Genomic DNA, 17,615 nt, shown 5'->3' with positions numbered 1-17,615 from the left:
TTTTCTTAGTATAACTGTAGGTCTGCCTAGTGCCTACAATGATAAATGTAACATAATAGATAATGCTGCATCGCTTCCACAAAAAATAAATAAATAAATAAATAAAAAATTCATATTGGTTCATAACCTGTAGAGAAGCATTGGACATGCTGTCCTTCAAAAATACCAGCTCAAAATATTTTCTGATAGTACAACGGTGCACGGTGCATCATCTCACCTTATAAATTAAAATTTTCTGTTGGTTTGTTGAGAACAAATCGGTTGAGTGGTTTTCAATTTCCAAAGAACATGGTGATCTAATCGGGCGAATCAGCTGACATATTGAAGCTGTGACGCGATCAGCTGAAGACCAAACGCTTTATTACTTTCATTTTCCCAACAGTTATGTCCTTTTTTTCATCGACATTTCTCAATGAACGAAAATATATCGAAAATCAAGTAAATTATGTAAGAGTTCGGAGTAATTGTCTTTAAATCAATTAAATGTATTCACACAGAGCAATAACAGAACAGGTTTATTTAATTACTGAAATGAAACAGATCACTGTGTTGATATTGTCGAATAACGAATAATAATACAAAATATTTATAGGACTATATATAAAATACATTTTAATAAGAGTTGGCATGTCAATAACTCACTAAAAGTGAGACAACTTAGAAGCGAAGATTCAATAATTAATCATGAATCGGCCAGCATATGTATTAATGCTTGAAAACTTCGTTGTAGTTTATTCACAAAATATTTAAATTCGATTTGATAATAACAGAAAGAAAAAAATATCCCATACGTTTAACATTTTATTAAATAAAAGTGCAATACACAACCTGCAAGGCGCATTTTGCAGATTCAAACACTGTTACAAACTTAAAATATCATAAATTAATCATGAAAAAAATTAAAGAAACATTCTAACATTGGGAGACGAACACTAGCATTATATTACAAATATATGGTTAGGTGTTTGTTTATATTTACACTTGTTATGGCCTTTTTTGGCTGAGCCTCAATTGAGGCTGTTGCTTATGTCTTTAACCATCAGTGGTAAACTCTGAAAAGTATTCTATATTTCCATGGTTGATTATTTTTTAAGGACCAAAGGGCAGAGGCAACTTATACCCATAGACAAAAAAAATAAAATAACTCAGGGTGATGAGCACCTATACAAATTAATGATATGAAAATGCAAATCACAAAGCCTAAACCAAAAATTAAACTGAGGCGAAGTGAACGAATTCTGCCATGTTTACTATTCAAAATATTTTACACATAAATATTCACAGTAATATAATTCCTATGCGATACAACTCACGCTGTTAATTTACAAAAATGTACCGTTGTCTTTAAGTTGAAACGTGTCTATTGCAGACACTGATGCACGTTCAGCTCCACCAATAGTGCATACTCCTCTGATTTGCATCCTTCCTCTTAAACCAGAGCTCAAACTTGGTGAAAAACAGTAGCCTACAGAATTATTTTTGTCACTTCTTGATGAATTTGACAACCCATCTCCCGCTTCCGCTTTACGAGCTCTCGTTTTCCGATGTGTGAATAATAAGAGCTGAGTTTGGTTTGTGTTTTTTCAGTAACTGCGTTATTTTTTCATCGTCCGAGTTTGGGTCTAAAGGTTTGTTGTAGTCGTCGTCGTCGTCTTCATTTTCCGAGGCCCCTTTCAGCCTTTCGGTCTCTGAATCTTGTTTTTTCTTAGCCGTGGCCATTTCAGCCGCGTGCCGTTTTCTCCATTTTGTTCTTCGGTTTTGAAACCACACCTTTACAATAAAAAAAAGAGATAAAACTAATTTTAATACACACAGAAATTATTATCTATCTTCGTCAAAAAATCAGCATACCGAATGGGAATTATAATAGCATGTCGTCCAAAAACATTTTTCAGTGTCAAACTAAACAGATTTTTCCTGCATGAAAAGGCTGATAGCTACATTAAAAAAAATAACTTGAACAGAGCTTTAAATAGCATATCTGTATCCTAACCTCCTAATTTCACTTCAAGTGAATATTCCAATCGGAAAATATAGGCTAGGCTAAGATATTTAATCAAATAGCCTATATCAACGGATATAAAATTATTCATTCAGGTAGGCCTATTCAATTAAATTGTTTTATTGCAATAATTGCAACAACAAAAAATTGCAGTAGTGCACATTGCAATTTTATACAAAATTATTTGTTTTAAGACAACTTTAATATAGCCTAGGCTAGCCTATATTATGAAAATATTTTTTTTGCATTAAAATGTAAATTCCTACATTAGAGAAATAAATTGATGTAGACCTATGTATAAAAGTTATAAATTAACAGATATAGGAAGGTATGAATAAACACATTTAATAGGCCGATCCCACCTTGAATTCTCTTTTTTAATAGCTAGACATTGAATTAATGAATAATCAAGTCAGTCAAGGTGTTCCCCTCTCATATATAGGCTAAACTAAACTATTAGGACTGTCTTACCTTGACTTGGCTCTCTGTCATTCCTAAAGAGTAGGCCAACCGCGCTCTCTCGGGTCCAGCTAAATATTTCGTTTGCTCGAATGTTTTTTCCAGAGCAAAAATTTGCTGGCCGGAAAACGTTGGTCGAGTGTGTTTCCTTTTTCCATCTTTGTCCAGGAGCACTGAGTTTTGATCTGTAGGAGGGCAAAATAAAAATAAAAATCAGCTATTGTTATTTTTTACACCCTATTATGATTAGCTGTGCTTATTGTTATGAAGTAATATTTTGGATGAGTAGCCAAATCAATCGCTAACAGCCTTTCAAGAAAGTTATCACGAATGAATCGCGCACTTACGTGGAGAACATGCAAATCTGGCGTCTCTCCAGTGCGGGCTTTGCATGACTCCAGGCCAGAATATCGGGGTTCTGCCTGGCAGGTCTGTCAGTGGTTTCGGATAGCGAGCCACCGCCACGGCACTGGGGCTGAAATACAGCCCTGGAGGCGGCGGGGGACTCAGGCTGCTGAAACGGGGCAGTCCGGACAAGATCCCAGCGGGAGAAGATGCCGCCGCTGCCGCTGCCATTCCGGCGACCATCGACGGGCGACTGAGGATGTCGTTTATTCCGTGAGGGGTGGCGACCGCGCACTGATGGTGTGATCCGAGAGCTGAAAGTCCACTGGATGTTTTGATCCCCGGGGACGACACGGGGATACCACCTGGATTCGGTGAGGTAGCTGTCGGTGAAGTGGAGGATGCTGGTCCAGTGGAAGATAACGGGTAGGCTGGGTAAAGGGGTGTCTTCATTTCGGTCATACTGTGTAAAGCAGCCAAAGGTGGGGTATTGAGTAGGAAAGCGCTCTGGCGAGACCCGTCCATTTGCCCCACCGCTAACATAACCAAGAAACTACAACTTTAACTAAATATTGCGCAAGAAGCAAGACGGTGGAGACCGGAGAAAAACGTGAACACAAACGTAGAATAGCCTACCGAAAAGAAAAACCAAAATAGGCTACCTCACAATCTCAAGCCTTCAGACAAAAATTTATTTCTCTAAAGAAAATCCCAGTCAGATGTACTGAAGCTTCAAACCCATCTCCTCTGGCAAAATCCATTCCCTTCTTTCAGAGCTTGCAAATATGGCATGATAGCCTACAACAGAGAGCCGTCCTTTAAAAGATAGAGTGTTTTGAAATCTATAAATAAAAAGAGAGTCTTTCTGGGTAGTTCACATGAAGATCTGGAAGATAATAAAACATTTTCATCAACCTGCTGTCTTTTGCTGCAAAAAGTCAAAACTTTGAGAGCGTGCCTGGGAAAGTAGAGGGGCTCGGTGGGGTGTGATTGGCTGAGCCCGTCAGTGACGTGCTCCGTGTCAGCTGAGTGCCTCTGTCTGAACTGAATTTAGGAGTATGTCCTCATTGGTTCTCATTTGCACATTAAAAGAGCTGCCATCCGACCCACTATTAAATACAAAAAGGGGACAAAATCAATTTAGTCAATTTGAGATCTATTTCTTAAATAAAGGGACATCTGCATGCGTGCCGGTCATGTGAGGCAGTGGGATATCTTATGAGCTTAAACGTCTCTGTGGATATGCAGCGCTTAAACACTCCGATAAATCACAGCACAATCACAGATGGATGAAGCTTGAATAAACACTATCATTTGACTAAGATACACCGGTGTTTTGCCAGATGACAAGTATCATATTTTTACTCTTTTAATTCATTTTATAACTGTATTATTTATCTATTTTAATCCCTTTTATAACCGTTTTAATTTTCCTTGCATTTATTTTGTGATGATTTTCATTCCTTTGTGTAAATCACTTTGAATTGCCATAGTGTATGAAATCAATGTGCTATATAAATAAACTTGCCTTGCCTATAACTTTGAGCTCCACCCGGTAGGCTATAGACTACTGAATTTCCCACCTTCTCATCAAAACCTTCCGCCAATATTATTATTCTTTTTTTCAAATTGATATTGGAGTTGTAATTATTGGCAAATATTACTCTATTATTTGGTTTCATCTGAATAAACTAAGCGCCAACTGAATACATGTGAAATATTAGAAACTCACAGCTGCAGTCTTAAAGGTTCTGTAGCCTACATCTCTATGCATATATAAAAGTCACATGCTGTATTAATCTAATTAACAAAATATCAGTAGGCCTAAGTCCATTAAAGATAAAGAGGCTGTAATGTTACAGAATATTATTTAAATAGCCTAAGTTATGCAATACAACCAAAGAGAAACATTTTTTGTGTCATGATGATGTATCCTTTTCTCTGCTATCCTACTCCATCTAAGGTTTATAACCTAATGTAAACTGCAAAGTGTTGCAGCATCTAGTGGTCAAAGAGTGAAATAGCATATACTGGGATGTGGCAACTAATGCAACCCTGCTGTTGCATTAAAAATTACCTGCTTCATGATTCCTGTCATATATTTGCATGTTGCATAAAATATATCTACACAAATGAGATTCATAGATTTACTGTTACAAATAAAACGGAGTTACAAATATGTATATACTAACGCATATGAATACATAATTCTATTAAATTATGCATTTTTTTAATAATAAACCCACAAATAGCAAAAATCCCAAGAGGAGGAATTCACGTTTTAAAATTAAGTCCAGAAAATGCAGTTCAATACCAAGGAATTGAACTACATAACCTAAACGGAGTCTCTCAAGAGAAAATCTCTTGCCACCTTTGTTCGCCTGGAAGATTTGCGGTGCTGCAGCGCCCTCTAATGTTGAACCTAGCGTTATGTCCTCTGGTAGTGCACGGAGGTCGTGCCAAAAACACAAAACGGTTTATAAATGAGGCAAGACTCATTTTAATCGAACTATAAATACTTTGTCAATAAGTTGCGTTACATAAATGCATATTCTGGTTTCATATTTTGATGAGTGCATAATTTGTCAACATCTGATTAGACAAGTATTTAAATGATTGACAACTAAAATATTAAATCTAACCATTTAAGGATGTTAACTATCTAGTTAAACCCCATCAAGGTTTCATATCAAACTCTGTTCCTTAACCAACAACCAAGCCAATCACCACAAGACATATTTTTGGCAAAGGACACTCAAAGATCTTGATCAAAGATCTTCACAAGATAAAAGTACACAAATCAATACACACTGAAGAATGATTTAAATTGAATTAAGTCTTTGTTTAATGCACTGTTTATTACACAATAGTAAATAGATCCACTATTTTGACATTTTTGGGCTTCTGATTAAGCCCATAGTCGGAAATCCTAGTGTTCTGCCTGTCAAATAACCCAAGTTTTGCTTAGTAGAGACATATTTCTGTTTGGCACTAGTGGACTATTTGAGCAGTTTGACACTGCTTAGACAATCTCCCCCCCCCCCCCCCCCCCCCCCTTTTAAAATGACATGAGCATCATGCCTTAAAGTAAAATAAAAAACTGAATATACAAGAAAATAAGCAGAGTCAATGCGTAGTACGAACGTTGGACTTTATTTACATTTACTCCCGAGCCATAAGCTTCTGCTTCTTCAGTTTCTTCTGAGAAACCTGCAAAGAGAAAACAAATATTAGTTGATGTGCATTCAACAACAAGGAACTCCACACAACTCCATTAAATGCACAATGGCTGCTCAGAAAAGTACATCTTTTCATCATTAATCCAAAGGTGTCCTAAGTGGTCATCATTACAGCCAAGTGAACTACTTTACTTCAGAAGAACGTTAACAATCATACCTTTTTCTTCTGAGACACCTCCTCCTCTGGTTTGGGAACGATCTGTTCCTTCTCAGTGAGGATCATTTCGATGTGGCATGGGGAGCTCATGTAGGGGTTGATGCGTCCATGGGCACGGTAAGTACGCCTACGCATCTTTGGGGCCTTGTTCACCTGGATGTGCTCAATCACCAGAGAGTCCACATCCAAACCCTACAAGATCACAATGTGGGATGAAATAAAGCCAACACCCTAATAGTGGTAAAGCTGCATTCATGCAAGCCAAATTAGTCAAACTGAAGCCACAATGCTGCCCAATTCTAAGTTGAATTGAAAATGTATTAGAGTATTGGTTCATAAGGTCCTACCTTGAGCTCAGCATTGCTTTCTGCATTCTTCAGCATGTGGAGCAGGAACTCTGCGCTTTTCTTGGGCCAACGTCCCTGAGTCCAGTTATGCTGCTTGGCCTAAACAATGGAAAGTAACGACAACACCTGTAAGCTTAAACGTCATCTTAAACTGAAACACTGAGCTAATACTGTTCTAAAGTTTGGGGTCAGTAAGATTTTCAAAGAAATTAATACTTATTCAGCAAGAATGTATTATATTTGTGAAAGTGACCATACTAAAAGTGACAGTAAAGACTTAATATATATAAAAAATATATATATTTATGAAAAGCATTTAAAACTTTCTATTTAAAGAAAAATAAATAAATCATTGTTTCCACAAATTTAGCAGCACAACCATTTTTAACATTAAATGTATGAGCATCAAATCAGCATGATTTCTGATTAATGCTGGAAATGTAGCTTTGACATCACAGATTTAAATTACAAGTTTATATATATAGAAATAGTTATTTAAGATGTAATTTCACAATATTACCAATTTGACAAATGCAACCTGCATCAAATAAATGCAACCTGAAGCAGAAGACTTTTCAAACACTTTTACAGAACCCAAACTTTTGAACGTTATTGTACATGTTGCTCAGAATAAGTTGAATTTTCATAGTGAACTCCAAAGGTGTCCTAAGATGGTCATCACTGCAACAAGGATGGAATAGTTTTGAAAGGACAAAACCTCACCTGAGCACAACGGCCAACACCACCATTGTAACGGCGGAAAGGAACGCACTGGTGCTTCACCATCACATCCTTCAGGTACTTGTTAGCCTTGCGTATGTGCATGCCTTTGATGGCCTGGGCGGTCTCACGGGTGTTCTGAGGGGGGAACAGCAAGACATTGATTAATAAGTCCACTTCAAGTAAATCAGCCCACCAGCACTTAAACTACAAATGTGGCTACTCAGAATATACTTGATTCTTTTCATGATTAATAAAAAGGTGTCCTAAGTAGTCATCATCGCAGCCACAGTGCATTTGCTATTCTAATCAGTTGCACTCCATGCCTGAAAAGTACTGACAGGTAAGAATTGCATTCATTTTTTGTACGAGTGCCAAGATTTAATGATAGGTCATTCTAACCTTTTGTTTAAATTAAGAAATACACCATTAATGATCATGAAGTAGCCATTTGCATTAATAGACTGCACCGATATCACAAAGGAACACCAAAAGATATCAAGGGCTGGCTGCATCTGAAATTGCATATTTCACACCTATATGGTAGGCAAAAAACAGCATGTGACAATAGTACATCCAAATTCACAGTACTCAAGAGTAAGGCTGTGTCCAAAATCACATACTCCTGAGTAGGTATTATTTTGATTAAGTAATTACTTCACCACTAAAAAAGTATGTTCTATATAGTATGATTGTGTGCGGTATGAATGTAATCCGGGCATACTACATTCACCATGCTGTCATTATCATGCAAGCTACCAGCGTCAGTTGTGTCACTTCACTGCCATTCATAAATCCTCTCCTATGGCCTTAATGGGATAATAAACTCTCCATCATATGCACACTTCAGGATCTTGGCAAAAGTATATCACCCGGGTACTTTCTACCTATTTTTATTTTTTTTTAGAAGTAACTTACTATGTATTTGGACATACTTTTTTCACCTTATAGTAGGGAAGTATGTGATTTCAGATGCAGTCTACAAGTAGGCAAAATAACCCAAATGCGATTTCAGATGCAGCCATTGCCTCTAATTAACTTTTGATTTTGCAATGAACTTCATTTTTATAAATGCCAATTAACCAACATTTGTACCCACATAATTATTTAAACTTAGTGGAATTCAAAAATTCTTTACACTTCAATACAAAGTTATTAATGCGATTAATCTTGTTGTTACAAGCAAAAATTCTCATTCCTATGGAGAAGTGAATGGGGAAAATGCTCCTATTAAGGTTACTAAAGAATATGGTGATCACTGTAGCATTTATCAATACAACCTGTGAGCAGTACTTTAAGATGGTCCACACAGATCATGAATGTCAGTGTCTTGAATCACTCTGTTTGTGACATGAAGTCTTACCTTGAAGTGAACACGAAGGTTGGAGCCCCTCGACTTGCATGCTGTAGAATACACACACAATTAATCCCATGTTCAATATTGCACAGCCATTTGGCTAAAAAGTAGCTACCAACTCACACTTAGTCGGGTTCTCTGGGTCGAGTGAGTAGCGGACCATTTTCAGAGATCTATACGGAGAGAACGAATCACACCATATAGTAAGAAGAACAGGCGGAAACCAGATACCAACTCGACAAACAAAAAAGCAACTGTTAATGACAGTCCAAAAAAATAAAACACACTGATACTAGAAATAATAAGGCCACCGCATGATACATACATCGATTCATACACAGAAATTGCTGTCTGACTACAATTAATTAATATCTAATGATATTACACTCCAATCATATTTTCCATTCGTAAGCTCTTAAGCACATGTAGTTACATTGATGTAAAGACAGAGTCCCTGTCCGAGACTAGAAAATGGCAGAACACGGGCGATCATCTATCCCATAACACAACATAATATGATTTTATCTTCGGCGACAAGTCATATTCTCTGAGAATGCTAAATACAATATAAGTAAAAACGTCGCTGTGATATCTGAACGCAAAAGTCTTTGATGGCATTGATATAAAGGGATTATTTTGAACATCGCTGCAGTGGGATTCGTATGGGCACTTACGTTCTCGGGCCGCAGAAGGGAAGAGGAAGTGAAAGGCATTCTGGGAGAACAAATCCGTTTTTGCTTCTTCGTGGAACGTCAACTGTAGCAACGAGCGCTCTGATGAAAGCGGTAGCGCCGCCCAGTGGCTTACATTAAAAAACAATAATAAATAATACATTTCCCAAAAAAAATGTTTTAAAATGTTTTACTTCATAAAAATTATTAACAATTTATAAATAATTTTTACTGATCAAAAATCAAAACAAACAATACAATTAGGCTACAATACAAATGTTCAACTGCTAGGGGGAGGTATGTGCAATATTCGGCCTATAAGAGTGCACATGCTTGTAAAAAAAAAACATTTTGTTTTTCAAGGGCAATATTTACTCAGTATAATGCTTCACTTATTTTTTAAATACTACAAAACATGCCCTCCTGCTAGAACATCCTACTTGCAAAAAGCTACAGCTTTCGTCTCAATTTAAAACTTAAATAAAGTTTAGCATATCTGTGGAGGAGTTCAAAAGATACTTCTTTGACCTTGTTTGTGATTTGATAGCAATTGGACAAAAGACCAGATTTGTTCCCAGTCAACATCACTCCAAATTGCAATTAAATATGGTTCTGAAACAGTTTTTTTTGAAGGGCTCTTATTGATCTGTTATAATTATTACAATGAAAGGAGAAACCTATTTGTTAAGGGAGCTGTTTTTTGTTTGAGGGAGGTAATCTAATATTTTTTTGTTTAAACAATAGGCCTATATTCCAGAAGAAATGTTATGGTGCCAAACACAGTTGCAAATTCACTTGATGGTGGGAATATTATATTTTGCCAAAAATTCCCCAATAGTAAAAAAAAGAAAAAAGGAAGAGACCATCCTTATTGTTCCAGATTAAGTATTTGAAAGGTGATTTTTTTTTTAATTAAACCAAAAAAAGCATGATGATGAAATGCAGAAAGTTTCACAGGTATTTTGTTGAAATCAAAGTTACAAACGGGTTCCCTAAGCCAGGATTAGGCCTTAGCTTTTAAAAACATGCCTTAGAAAAAAAACATTACTAGTGTGCATCTTAAGGCAAAGCAATGGCACATATTTTAAGATATGCCATCAGTGTAATTTGCTTTCAGTTAAAACAGCTCAAACATGCATTTCAGTCTGGGTTTAAGCTTTCTTTCAAAACTCTAACACAAACCTTTTGAGTAAATTTAGAGTTTAAAGTTTAGAGAAAAGTGTGTAAAACAATAAATAAATAATAAAAATAAGATTAAACTACTAAATAATTTGAATAAAATAAAATAAAAATTATTCAAATAAATAATTTGATTTAGATAAAAAATACATCTAACAAAACAGTAAAGCCAACATAAGAGGAACTAAATATTTTTACACATATATGATATTAATGTTTCACAGCATAAATTGGATCTTTATACATGAACATTTAGGATAATTGCCTTTGAAATAAAAAAATATAAAAAAGTTTTTAGAGCTACCAGAGCACTGTCTTTGGACTAGGATTCTTGAAAAATAAAAATCTTCAAAATAACAAAGAAATATACAATACCGGTATCTATGTAGCCTAATTTTCAAATGTATGAATAGTCTATATAAAATGGTTGAACTATTGAATAACAATAAACATAAATGTATAGGGGATAACCCTATTAAGATAGTATTAAACTGTTGAACTGTTGAAGTGTTTACCCTTCTGTCCCTGCTAGATGGCAGCACAGGACACCATTACGAACGCTATAAACTTGTGTGCCGGAGTTCTGACGCGTTGTGCTGCAGCTCTGAATGTGCGGCTACTTAAAAGTTAAAACAGTCATTTTTTCAGTCAGACCTGTCCAAAACATAGGTAGCATGCTTTTTTTATACAAAAGAAGATGCCAGATGTAATAGTGTGAAATGGGTTGAAAAATTGTAGTAGCGCATAAAATAATATCTCGTCTAAATGTGCTGCATTGTGTGGTGTGATAGGATATAAGGCTTAACAAAGCTTCAAACCCTAATCCTATACCCTTCAAACCATGCAATATAGTGTACATCCTAGCATATTGTCAGAACACCTGTTCATGTTTTATATATTGAAGACTTCAACATGACACTTTATTTCCAATTGTATTTTCCAGTATAGCCTACTACTCCTTTATATACAAATAAATACAATACAACATTTTAGAGCATTTAATCAGAGCATTTCTGCATTAGATCATCATTAACATTTATTCTATTGATAAAAGGCTTTATTTGAGAAATAAATATGCAAGACAGCTGTTGTTTTAACGGTACAAATAAGTAGCCTACAAATGTGCTAAGATGTAGGCTACAATTGTTAATTTATCTCATGATGAAACTGCCCATTGTCATAAGTTGGCTACTCTTTTGGAAAATGAGACTATATGCGGCAGCCACTGCATCAGTCAAAGCGTTTATTTGGCACAAAGCACTGGGCAAGAATTCAGCAAACCTTTATGAAACGTGTAGCCACAGTCAAAAACTCAATTTTGCAACCATATTTCCTGTCAAGAGGAATAATGCCATCACTTTTCCCTCAGTGTGTGAAATGAATACTGCAATCTATGGTGTACGGCTTCATCAGTCAGACAACTGTCTCCACTCCTTAATGCAGCGCGTTTGTTCTCAGGGTGAGAGATGGTGGATCTCAACGGTCTGTCAGTGGCGCAGGCCTACACATTGTAGAATTTCATGTTGTTCCCATTAAGATGCTTATGTTTTTGCTGACCCTCACCGGCACGGAGGTAACGCTCGCATAGGCCTATACCCAGCCTCTCACTCCGCAGTATCGAACCGATTCTCTTGTATCCATGCTCGGAAATCTGCTGAAGCTCACATGCAGGTTAAATTACGACGCCCCTTGAGAACAACTCCAGAGCACTTCAGGATGATGTTAATGCTGCGACTGGTCAACTTGTACCCAGCATTACATTACAGCAGATTTGTTAGCCTTGCACAGTCTTGTTCAGTGCGACAACAATATATTGATCCATTAAACCTGCCCTGTTATTAAGCCTTTCATATGCTGAGCTCATAAAATATCTTATTTTTCTCTATAGTATTTCACTATATATTGGACATCTGAATGATGGTGACGTTGCATTACTTTCTGCTTGCTCATATCCTCATTGCACCTTGTTCTTATTGCCCAAGCATTTTTCTTGCATGCTCCTGTGCCTAAATATATTTCCAGAGAAACCTTCTATAATCTAATACATTTTGTCTTTGTCAGGTAGGAGTTTCTAAGAATTGCACAATCCATTCTAATCACATCTCCTGAAATATCTTGATTATTCTTCCATTCCATTGATGGCTCTTTATTTTGCTGATTCAATTTAGGCCCAATCTGAAACAGGTTCTACTTTCCATAGAGGTAGTGCATCCGAGGATTGGACTTGTCATTGGGCTTTTTACACTGGGTGGTGAACTTATGCCACCTGTCAAAACTATAACATGGAAAAAATGAAAGAAATGTGTCCTTCTTCTGAGGTTTTTTGTTGTTGTTGACAATTTAAGTGCAATTGCCCAGGATTCTAACTTATAATATACAATCATAAAAAAAGAAAAACTGTAAAAATAAAATAAAATGAACAAATAAAACTGACATATTTGTGTGCAGACGCAAGAGAGTTTTATTTAGTGATTTAGATGGACAGTTCCATAAGGTGCTGTTGATGTCAGTGTTGGGGAAAGTTACTTTTAAAAGTAATGCGTAAAAAAGTAACTAATTGCAGTACTTGGTTACTTTTTATGGAAAGTAATGCGGTACGTTACGTTTGCGTTACTTTTTCTCAATTGGGCTGGGCTAACTTGTTTGATTTTTAATAAAACAGTTATATTTTTGGCAAATGTAAAGGCCCTTTCACCCCCCAAAAATTAAATGAATAAACCCCAGGCTGAAGAAAATGCAAATTCACGCCTGTCCAGTAGAGGGCGCAGCTCAAACTTTCCAGTTGTGCTGCCATTCTGGATTGCAGAGGAAGAAAATTCACCACTTTTACTCATGCTTTTACTTCAGCAATAAAAAAATGAAACACTGTTACAAGCTAAAGTCATTTTTGCTTAGTATGGTTGAACTGGATTATCGAATGTCAGCAACAAAGTCATTGGTTAATAAAGTGAGGTTAAATGCATGAAGTAGGCCTATGTCTTATAGCATGTGATTAGTTTGCATCTCACTGTGCTTTTAATCATCTCATTGCTTTTAATAATTTTGAGAAATACTTAATCTGTTTCTGTGAGATTAATAAATACATGTTCACATAGTCTAGAACTAAAATAACCATGTAAACACAATCATCAGCGCACACAATGCTTTTACACCTCCCTCCAGATTTCTCTCAGCATGGCGACAGGAGACGTGACAGTCAGTAAACGGGAAAACAAAATTACCTGCATGACTTAAAAACTAAAAGTAACTCAGATATTTTGTCGTACATTTAAAAGTAATGCATTAATTTACTAGTTACTTTAAAAAAAAGTAGTCCGTTTACGTAATTCGCGTTACTTATAATGCATTACCCCCAAACACTGTTGTTTAAAAAAATATATATATTTATTGAACATTTTCCAACTTTAGCAGAAAGCACAACAAAATTTTCAACCACAATTGCAAAAAAAAAAAAAAAAAAACGTCGGCAGAAGTAAAAATGAGCACATTTATCCTAGGCCACTTTAAGAGTACAAAAAAAGGTAATCAAAGTAAACAAATACATGTAAATATAAGATAATCAAGAAAAAATTATGAAATGAAAACACTAAATATGTAAAGGCATCACATTACAATTTCAAAACCACTATGTACTCATTTGAGGCACGTGAATGAGAAAACCCTTCCGCAGATTAGTGGACAATTCAGTCCTTAGATTATTATATATAGTGCTTCCAGCAGTGCACAACTTCCTTACTTGAGTGAAAGTACATCTGTTCGTCCGACTGTTTTTACTGTACTTTATTTTATTTTTTTTATTCTAAACTGTTTTAATAATTTCCTCCTATGTAAAGCACTTTGAATTACCAATGTGTATGAAATGTGCTATATAAATAAACTTGCCTTGCCTTGCCTTGCCTACAGATACTACTGGTCAAATATTACTCCGTTACAAGTAAATGTTGTAAAGACCGATTTTTACTTAAGTTGGATGAATCTATTCCTGCCTACCTACCCTCATATCAATATCAAATTTATTTTTATAACACATACTGGATAGTGGGATTGAATGTGAGATTGAATAAGTGCACTCAATAACGTCCACAATGGTTTCGGACACCCAAATGGCTGTTCCCTCAAATAGTGCCCTATTTTAAGTTTTTTGGCTTTTAGTGTGCTCCAAAACAATGACAAAATTTGCATTTAGAAGACCAAACCCAACGCTGAAAATGAAAATCAGGTTGATGTCAGAATCCAACGTCAGATTGACGTAAATCTCCAACGTTGGACGGGTTCATCGATCAAACTTTCATTTCCGACCAAAATCCAAATTCTGTCCGATGTTGGATGTTGACGTCAACCCGACTTTCATTTCCACCCAAAATGCAAACCCTGCAACCAAAATCTTCCCCTGACTGACGTTACTTTCTACTCAAAGACCTTGACAGAAATGCAGTGGAGTAAAAAGTACGATTTTGTCTTTCAAATGAAGTTAAAGTAAAAAGTTTCCAGAAAAAATAATACTCAAGTAAAGTATACAGATACTCAAAAAGTGTACTTAAGTACAGTACTTAAGTAAATGTACTTTGTTACTGTCCAACTCTGGCTTCCAGACACTATAAAACTGGTCTGGCTGACCATTAACAACAATATTGTTGTTAACTCTGTTAAAATCATTTTTGTTAATTGAAATAAAGTGCTAAAACTAAAAGTGAAATAAAAATAAATTAAAGATAAATAACTGCATCTTTTATTTAAAGATGCAGTAACTAAATAACTACAGCTAAAAAATAAAAAAAATAAACACACAACAAAAGTACTCAAACTTAAATTAAAATTAAAACTGAAAATATAAAAAATGAATTTAAATTATAAATAAATACTATAGGCTATAAACAATACTAAAATGACACTGGTTCTATGTGAAAAAATGTAAATGTTTTTGTAATATAATATAATAAGATATGTTAATAGTATATGAAGATTATTTATAATATTTATTTTATATTATAAATAAATCATATTTATGTCATATATAAATAAAAAATTGCAGCAAGTTGCAATTCAGCCTCGTTTAATGTTTTAGGCAAGTTTGCTTCAATAAATCAATGAATTCAAGCCATTCTTCTTGAAGCATCAAAGGGTAGAATTATTGAAAAGAAAGATATCTTTTTTGCAGCAAGTGGCAATTTAGCCTTTAATGTTTTATGCAAGTTAGTAACATTGGGCAACACTGTTGTGATGTGATGTGCCAGCTTAGGTCCCAAACATTTTTTTTTCCCCAGCATGAAGAACCGAGAACCATGCTTCTACACCTGTGAGAGGGCAGTAGGATATAGAGCTCGGATTAATGAGTGGCCTGAGGGAGGACAGTCATGCAAGCGGCGCTAGAGAGAGCGTGCAGTGGGTTATGAATTACGCTCCTGTGTAAATGTACAAGCCTCTAAGTGACTGTCGGTGCAATGAATTGTGATGAACTGATCCTGGGGTGTGTTGCAGCAGCGTGAGTCGCGAGGTGTGCTCTTCCTCACGCCATCTCTCCTCCTCTCCCTCCTCCTCACTGCAGATAACTAGAGAGTGATCAAGAGGAGGGGTAAGACTTTTGGAAAAGGAGAGACTGCAGTACTGCAGAAGCTGGGCGTTGGCTGTGAATTTGAGGAGAGGGAGTAATGCAAGATTGTGAACAAATGAGGTCCAGTGGAACAACTGAATGTAAAAGAGGAGATGAAACTAGATGGATTTAATGTGAGAGGGAAAGAGAGATAGAAAGAGCTAAGGAGGGGTTGTATAAACTCTTCACTACTGCTGTGAAGAGACTGGAACTGACATCTTTAAGTCAACAGTTAATGAGCATGTAATTGCTTATTGACGATTTTCAGTGACTTCTTTCACCGTTGTGCTATCAGTAAACCATGAACATATGGGACAAGATGCATGTAATCGCCTAAATAAAATGAAATAAAGCTATAGCAAACTGATCACATTTGTACAAATATTTACTTCAGCATGTGGTTGGAAAGATCGCAAAAAAAAAAGCTTGTATAAAACTCCAAGCTGTAATGAAATGAACCGTACAATGGGAAACAATGCCTCAGATGTACACTATAATGTCATAAATAGTCGTTTATTATTGGAAATTGCATAATTTTTAGCATGGTATTTAAGAATAATTAATTACAAAAAATATAGAATATATACATATGAATATGAATAAATAAATTATAAATACTACCTTTATAATAGCTTACATTTAAAAATAGCTTGTATAAAACGTGATGAAACACTCCTTACAGATGATGGTCTCAGAGGAACACTATGTCAGAAAAATAGATTTATTATTGAAAATTGCGTGAAGAAACAACAGTTAGCATGGCATTAGAGGAAAATATTGTATAATTTAGTAATATTTGTAATATATATATATAAAAAAAAAAGAATTTTATTTTTAGTACATGTTCACCTACGCAATAGTGTTTCTAAACTGCAGCATGAGATTTTCTGCAACACTTTTTTTCTGGTGGATTTTACCAGCACAGGTGTTCGGTGAGGGGAAAAGGGAGCTTTGCGTATCTCGATTACTAATAGCTGCATTCAGAGTTTTAAATATTTAATGCGAGGAATCTGCAGAGACCAGAGTCCTGCGTTCATCACACTGCAGGAGATGCTTGGGGACATTCGGAAAGGGCTTTTCATCAAGGACTTGGGCCGATCTCATGATGTTTAGCCAAATGCGCCATGACTAACAGAACACGTTCAGTCCTCCCCTACGACACAGAGAGTGAAACACATCCAGAAGAGGAGCACAACGCTGAGATCTCTCCTGAGAGAGAGAGAAGTGCTCCATGGCCTGTGTCTTTGATCTCAAAGCAGTGCAGAGTGAATTAAACAGCAGAAAAACTACGTGGGATGAAAGAGAAAAAGTTTTCACATTTGAAAAAACTCCTTAGAATGAAGCTCCTATTTATATCGTTATGTTTCAGAACTCTAGCGCATTTCTTTTGTGATGCAATATGAGGCTAGTTAAAGTCAGACTAAACCTGGGAAGAAATGGAAAGTTCTAAGATTATTAACAATAAGTTAATAAGTTGTCAGGTTGATCTTAGTTTGGTGACAGGAAGGATCCTGACAGTACAGCCCGTTCTCATCCCAAGGCATCATCT

The 17,615-nt window shown here is 35.9% G+C and overlaps 2 protein-coding genes and 3 non-coding genes across 5 annotated transcripts in view; all 5 read right to left on the bottom strand.

Annotated features, from left to right (window-relative positions):
• Nucleotides 1–1,159: 1,159 nt before the first annotated feature.
• Nucleotides 1,160–4,119, bottom strand: nkx6.1 (NK6 homeobox 1). The gene is made up of 3 exons (XM_056268232.1): nucleotides 2,809–4,119; nucleotides 2,474–2,646; nucleotides 1,160–1,770 (listed from the first exon to the last, which is right to left on the bottom strand). Exons 1-3 carry the CDS (start codon nucleotides 3,347–3,349, stop codon nucleotides 1,525–1,527), a joined length of 960 nt encoding a protein of 319 aa, XP_056124207.1. The 5' UTR covers nucleotides 3,350–4,119; the 3' UTR covers nucleotides 1,160–1,524.
• Nucleotides 4,120–5,939: 1,820 nt separating this feature from the next.
• The window catches only part of rpl17 (ribosomal protein L17), a 138,882-nt gene continuing 127,206 nt past the window's right edge, over nucleotides 5,940–17,615 (bottom strand). The window contains exons 2-7 of the mRNA XM_056268237.1: nucleotides 8,750–8,795; nucleotides 8,633–8,673; nucleotides 7,273–7,407; nucleotides 6,550–6,648; nucleotides 6,203–6,394; nucleotides 5,940–6,016 (exon numbers count right to left, since the gene is read on the bottom strand). Coding sequence (XP_056124212.1) covers nucleotides 5,969–6,016; nucleotides 6,203–6,394; nucleotides 6,550–6,648; nucleotides 7,273–7,407; nucleotides 8,633–8,673; nucleotides 8,750–8,789 — 555 coding nt within the window. The 5' untranslated portion in view covers nucleotides 8,790–8,795 and the 3' untranslated portion in view covers nucleotides 5,940–5,968. The remainder of the gene's footprint in view (nucleotides 6,017–6,202; nucleotides 6,395–6,549; nucleotides 6,649–7,272; nucleotides 7,408–8,632; nucleotides 8,674–8,749; nucleotides 8,796–17,615) is intronic.
• LOC130102310 (small nucleolar RNA SNORD58) lies at nucleotides 6,095–6,159 on the bottom strand. The gene has a single exon (XR_008809184.1). It is a non-coding gene; the product is annotated as a small nucleolar RNA SNORD58 (small nucleolar RNA).
• Nucleotides 7,170–7,236, bottom strand: LOC130102309 (small nucleolar RNA SNORD58). The gene has a single exon (XR_008809182.1). It is a non-coding gene; the product is annotated as a small nucleolar RNA SNORD58 (small nucleolar RNA).
• Nucleotides 7,488–7,555, bottom strand: LOC130102311 (small nucleolar RNA SNORD58). The gene has a single exon (XR_008809185.1). It is a non-coding gene; the product is annotated as a small nucleolar RNA SNORD58 (small nucleolar RNA).

The sequence above is a fragment of the Rhinichthys klamathensis genome, unplaced genomic scaffold (assembly GCF_029890125.1).
Source record: "Rhinichthys klamathensis goyatoka isolate OS25496 unplaced genomic scaffold, OSU_Roscu_1.1 h1tg000270l_1, whole genome shotgun sequence".
Classification (NCBI taxonomy): Eukaryota; Metazoa; Chordata; class Actinopteri; order Cypriniformes; family Leuciscidae; genus Rhinichthys; species Rhinichthys klamathensis.
The sequence above is the reverse complement of the archived record's forward strand: the minus strand, read 5'-3'. Positions and strand labels throughout refer to the sequence as shown.